We start from the raw sequence: 6000 nt of genomic DNA, 5'->3' as shown, positions 1-6000 counted from the left end.
TTCAACTTCCCCCTCACTGAGTGTCCAGACTTTAAATCCCTTAGAGGGCTAGGTGTCCACCAGGATAGATCAGTGAGCCTGCCCTAAAGCCAGTGGAAATGACTGTGGGGACAGACTCCCGTCTGCAAGCTCCCTGGAGATCTGTAGGTGCAGCACTGCGATGGATTCCTTTTCTTTTTCCTTTCCATGAACTTTTCCTCTGCCTCGTGAGTGGAGGGAGGAAACTGAACAGGCACAAGGCACTCTGTAGACTTGTAGCCGTACATTTATTATTCCACATGGAAAGTCATTAAAATGATTACATGTATGTTTGACAATATAATCACGTACATTTGATAAGAACATCAACATTTATAATAGAAAAGCAGAACTGACCATGTTGGTATGGCTTCTTATAAACTCAAGTTCACCTATTCATGAGATGGGGTGATAAAGGGGGCCTGATTCTGCTTTCACTGAAGTCAAATGGGGCAAAGTCATTCCTGGAGAAAACTTTGTCGATGCCTTCAGTAAGAGCAGACCCCCACCGTCACAAGTGCTACAGGTAAAAAGATGGGCTACATATTAAATATAGGGAGTTACCTTCAAGTAGGGCTGGTATATTACACAAATAACCACATTATTTGGTATTACTAGCATTTTTTTAATGTCCATCATAAGACTCCATAAAAAAAAATCAAATAAACTTTGCTGCCTTTATGTACAGAAAGACCTTTGTTCTCATCTCCTTATTCTGTTGTTGCTTTTACCTTGCACACACACACGTATAAGAAGCATTATTAAGAATCGGATCCTTCAACACATTTAAGAATTATATTATTATAACAAATAAAACCAAAAATTAGATTTTACAGTTAAATATTCTGTAAGCCAAAGGTTTTACTGTACAAGCGATTGTGCATTTTTTTTTAAAAAAAAGCAAATTATAGTGCAAAGCAAATTATTTTGGCCAGTCTTGCGACCAGTTGCATAAAATGGAGGTGCGTGTATTTACACCTTCACACGACATTGTCATAAAGAACATAGTTGCCATTGCTTTTTTATACACCATGAACAGTCTTAAATTAAAATGGTATTAAAAATTCCTTATTTTCTTTGTGCTTTCAGTCAGTGGAAATATCGTCCGATAAACTTAAATGCATCAAAACACAGGCTGCCATCGTCCAGTTTATATGGCTGACAGATGTCACTCAATAGGCACGTGCTCGCTGTTGCTAAAGCAAGTTGAGTTTGCAGCTTTCAAACTCGAGAGTGGTCATTGCAGCTTAACGGCTAAATCCAGGTACTTTAAGATTTGATGTCTTGATCCAGTATTTAAGTGGTAGTGCAATTATTATGCATTGTATGTCAATTGATTGCTAAAAAGATACCAGCTGAGATTTGGCAAGTCAGCCATCACTGCTGCAGCTATGTGCTTAGCCTGGGATTTTGAAAGGAGATGAAGGGATTTAAGACTTCCTACCCTCCCTGAAATTCAGCCTGCTGTCACTCACATATACATGACCAAAAGGACCAACTAACTCTCATGAGCACTTTGACTTAAAAAAAGAAGAAGAAATTACACTGAGTTAGGTCCCAGTTGTTCCTTAGGGCAGAACAGTCCCATGCATTGCTGCAGCCTGAGGACTGACTGGTTAAGCAGCAGCTCTGCAGAAAAGGACCTGGGGGAAACGGTAGACAAGAAGCTGAATACAAGCCAGCGGTGTGCCCAAGAAGGCTAATGGCATCCTGGGCTGCACTGGTAGGTGTGTTGCCAGTAGGTCAAGGAAAGTGATTCTTTCCCTCTGTTCGGCACTGGTGAGGCCACATCCGGAGTCCTGTGTCCAGTGTTGCCCCCCCTATCCCCCACTACAGAAAAGATGTAGACAAACTGGAGAGAGTCCAGTGGAGGGCAACAAAAATGTTTGGGGGCTGGGACACATGATTTATGAGGAGAGGTTGAGGGCACTGAGTTTTTTTTAGTCTGGAGAAGAGAAGACTGAGAGGAGACTTAATAGCAGCCTTCAGCTCCCTGCAGGGGGGTTCAAAGAGGATGGAGCTGGGCTGTTCTCAGTGGTGGCAGATGACAGAACAAGGAGCAATGGGCTCAAATTGCAATGAGGGAAGTTGAGGTTGGCTATTAGGAAAAACTTTCTCACTAGGAGGGTGGTAAAAGCACTGGAACAAGTCACCCAGAGAGGTGGTGGATTCTCCATCCTTGGAGGTTTTGAAGACCTGGCTAGACAAAGCCTTGGCTGGGATGATCTAGTTGGGGCTGGTCCTGCTCTGAGCAGGGGGTTGGACTGGATGTGACCTCCTGGGGTCCTTTCCAACCCTCATTTTCTGAGTCCGTGAATATCCTATGTCGAGGGGGAGAGAGAGAACAACCTTAGTTTGCGAAGCTCTCTGATTAACTGGACAGGTGGTTGCTTATCATTAGCCATGCATTTTGTTAAATACACACATGGCTATAATAATCCTAAAAATGCGTGTGCGCCTTATGACTAATGTACCTGAGAAGGCTACACAGCTAAGGGATGCCTCTCCTGTTTCTAGTCTCTCCATGCTGCTGGCTGTATCCCTACCTCAGTTTATCTATCTGCCAACTGGGGATAACTGTGGCCTAATTCACCGTTTGCAGTGTGCAAAGCACTTCGAGGGGAGAAGGGCCATATAATGTTGTTTCACCAGGCTAAGCCCCACAGGATGGGTATGTTAGACATGAGGGGTTGCACAAATCTCAGGCAGTACTTTCTGTATCAGCTGACAGCCATCAGCTCTTGATTAACAACAAATCCATCATGCATTGCTCCACTCAGGGTGAAAATGTGGGGGAGAGCCATGAAATAAATAGGAAGCATTGCCACAGCTGCACGTACACCACTCGAAGGCGAGGGTGAGCCTCGAGCTTGGCTGTCACGCATCCCAAAGGCTTTGGAGTCCCTTTGATGCTAGTACATTTGTAAGTGCACGTCACACACTGGAGTGTCCCAAATGCATTCTTCTTAGACACCATCATCAAGAAGACTAACTAGGAAGGGGAAGAAACTTAATGTCTAGGCCAGGAGGCAAGAGTAACGCATCACATTAAAAAAAATCTCATGTAAACATACAGGGTAGGGCTGTCAGGCACGGGCTCGGCCATGTTACTGTTTGAAAAAAAAAAAAACAACAATTACAATACAACCTCTTTCAAAATCATGTCACAGCACTTGTTCACATGGCTGATACCTGCCCACCCACTAGCAACGCTCTGCAGAACCCCAACTGCACCTGCTAGAGAGACCGGCGTGCTTGTCTTGCTGTCAATGGGACTCTCCGGTGCACGTCTCGGGAGACACGTGCATCTCGGTGACCCTCAGGCAGTGCTCTGGGGTTCTCTGGTGGTCAGAGGCCCTTGTCCAAGGAGGATTGGGGAAGATGGCAATACTAAGACTTTTTGTTCTTCCTGCATGTGCAGGGAGTATGAGAGGGAGACCGACTGACTGGCTTCTGGGGTCTTTTCCCCTAGCTCTAACACCTACTGTTGTGCAGGACAGTTGCTTTTCTTGGGGATTTTTTGGTTATGAATGAGATGATCGACACGCATTCTGAACAGAGATGCGACTCTGCAGTTAACACACAGCTGCTTCCACACACTTCTATATACAGTCCACACTTGAAAGGAACCACACAGAGCAACACATTCAAACCTTGTGGGCATTTGTCTTGAAATGCAGCTAGGTCCATCTTTGCTCAGTATCTGTCTATGCTTGGATTTTGGCTTGCTTTCGGTTTGGGAGGCTTTGGCTTATCTGTTCCCATCCTAGGTGGTGTTTTGCTCTTTTTGCTATCGATGGGAGCAATCTAATCATGGGCGTTTTACTGATTTAAAGCTACATGTGTCTTGTTTAGTGCTGCCTAGTAGGGCCTCCAGACAGACTCATCCATTCTCCCGGTGGTCGTCATGGTCGTAGGTGAGTTACTATGACTACCATCCGCATCCACTCCATCGTTCTGATTGGCCAGGTTGGGATTCATTAAGTTGTTACCTGCTGAGGCACTTGTGCAAGAGGAGAGCATCCTCGTGGGTGAGCGCTCGCCCCCTGCCACCATGGAGAACTGGTACGATCCGGACGAGGTGCCGTAGTACAAATGGTAAGGAGACGGGTTGGTTTGGAAAGGTCCACTTTGGTTCTGGGTGGAGCCGGGGTAGGGCGGAGGCAGGTAGGTGTGGTGGAAGCGGGTCGTGGTGGGCATGCTGGCCATGCTGATGCCACCAATTCCCGTGGCTGAAGGTGTGGCGGTGTAGGGGAAGGCAGCCGACATTGCACCGGGGTAATGCATCCGGGGGTCCGAAAACCTGCCTTCGGTGAGGGCAGGCAGCGCGGAGAAGGAGCGGTCAAACTGGCGGGGGTCCGAGAAGGGGCTCAGGTCCGACGGGCCTGTGTGGTGGAAAGAAGAAAGAAGGAGCGTTTAACTATTTGGGCTTTTCTTGCCACCCTGCAAAACAGACTGAGGCAGATGGGTGCAGCTTGGCCGGGGACGGTGCTAAATGTAAGCGGGGGAGCGCAGCATGCCCGCCCCCGCCCCAGGAGGAGGTGACGTAGCTGCTCTCCGTGCAGCGCCTGGCACTCCACTAAGTTTGCCTGACCCCGGGAGCTTGCTGGTGCCCAGGCAGCGCTGCCTAAGGCTGGCTCCACAGCATCCCTTCAGGCGCAGAGCTGGTGGGCCCTGCTGCCCTCTGGAGCTCCCTTGCACAGTCCCAGGATGGAGCAGATGTGCCCCGCGGCTCGACTCCTGCAAGGGCGATGTGTTCTCTGCAAAGGCCACGCTGGTCTACGCACCCCCGTCCAACCTGCCCTGACTTTGGTGTGCTGCTTGCTAAATGGATGCGCATGAAGGGGCCCCAAAGCTGCTTGGAGACTCGCCCTTGCTCCTGGTGAAGCCCAGAGACGACTTTTCTGAATGGCAAGAGGATTGCAGTGTTCCCCATGACCAGCCCAGGACCCCGGAGAAAGGCTGACCCCTTCCCCACCAACTCCTACTCCGTCGGGCCGTCAGCACTGCGCAGCACGGCGGGCTCGACAGCCTCTGCCCCCACCCGTGAAATGAAATGTGCAGCAGGAGGCACCTCCCGTGCCAGGGCTTGTGGAAGTTAAATAAGAAATCCAGAGGTCCTTTCATAGCTTAGCCTGGCTTCCTCCCCTGAAAGCTGTTGTTTCCTGTCCAAAAAGGAGAGGGGCTAAGCTTATTTCTCTAGCAATTTTTGCGACTGGCAAAACAAAAAAAACCCAAACCCTATAAACACAGGAAAAATGTTTAGCTGTTATGTGAGCTGTGTAGTAAATAAAACGGCCCAGGCCCCCAGACAGCCAGTCCTGGAGCTAGCCAGTCAGTCGGCCCTGGCGTATACACACGCACGCCCAGCGACGCGGAGGGAGAGCTGGAGTCTAGACCAAGCTGTTAAGCCTTCTTGTGGGTGGCCTGTTTGTGCTGATAGCATCAGGGGATGGAGCTGATAAACACACAGCTGAAAGCTCCCAAGCTACAAGCTGCAACATCCCTGCTGCGCTTTCCTCGGAGGGGATGAAAAGAGCAGGAAAGTTTGTCCTGGCCAGAGCTCCTGTGGAGACAGGGGAGGCTGAGCCAGCATGGCATCCCGGCCGGTTTCCTCGGATGCAGGGGAAGCGCCCTGTCCTGGGGAGGGCGAGGGGCTGGGCTGGAGCTCCCCATCACCTCTGTGCACCCCTGCAGACCCAAGAGGGCTACCAGACAGACCCTGTTAGCAGGCTTTTACACAGCCACCTTCTCTGCTGCATGAGAGCTGTGGTGTTTCCTCCCAAATTGTGTGTGTGTGTGGCAGGGGGAACAAATAACAAGTCCACACCCCCCTAGGGGATGATTCACTGCAAAAACCCACATCCTCTCTGCCTCAGCATCTCCCCCTGAACTGCAGCCCTCCTCCCGCTCCTGGCTTGGGTCATAATCGTGACACCGCCATGGAGGCCGCAGCTGGGCCAGCAACTCGGTGGCTCTAAT

General features: G+C 49.6%; 1 protein-coding gene across 4 annotated transcripts in view; it reads right to left on the bottom strand.

The window, feature by feature from the left end:
* Positions 1 to 247: 247 nt before the first annotated feature.
* RUNX3 (RUNX family transcription factor 3) overlaps positions 248 to 6000 on the bottom strand; it is a 101488-nt gene continuing 95735 nt past the window's right edge. For 3 of the 4 annotated variants that reach the window (XM_019498910.2, XM_019498909.2, XM_006276770.4), the window contains one exon: positions 248 to 4403. In XM_019498910.2, the coding sequence (XP_019354455.1) occupies positions 3880 to 4403 (524 nt within the window). In that variant the 3' untranslated portion in view covers positions 248 to 3879. The remainder of the gene's footprint in view (positions 4404 to 6000) is intronic. The other variant, XM_019498908.2, reaches the window with a different exon arrangement.

This window comes from Alligator mississippiensis, chromosome 6, assembly GCF_030867095.1.
Source record: "Alligator mississippiensis isolate rAllMis1 chromosome 6, rAllMis1, whole genome shotgun sequence".
NCBI classification, from domain to species: Eukaryota; Metazoa; Chordata; order Crocodylia; family Alligatoridae; genus Alligator; species Alligator mississippiensis.
The sequence above is the reverse complement of the archived record's forward strand: the minus strand, read 5'-3'. Positions and strand labels throughout refer to the sequence as shown.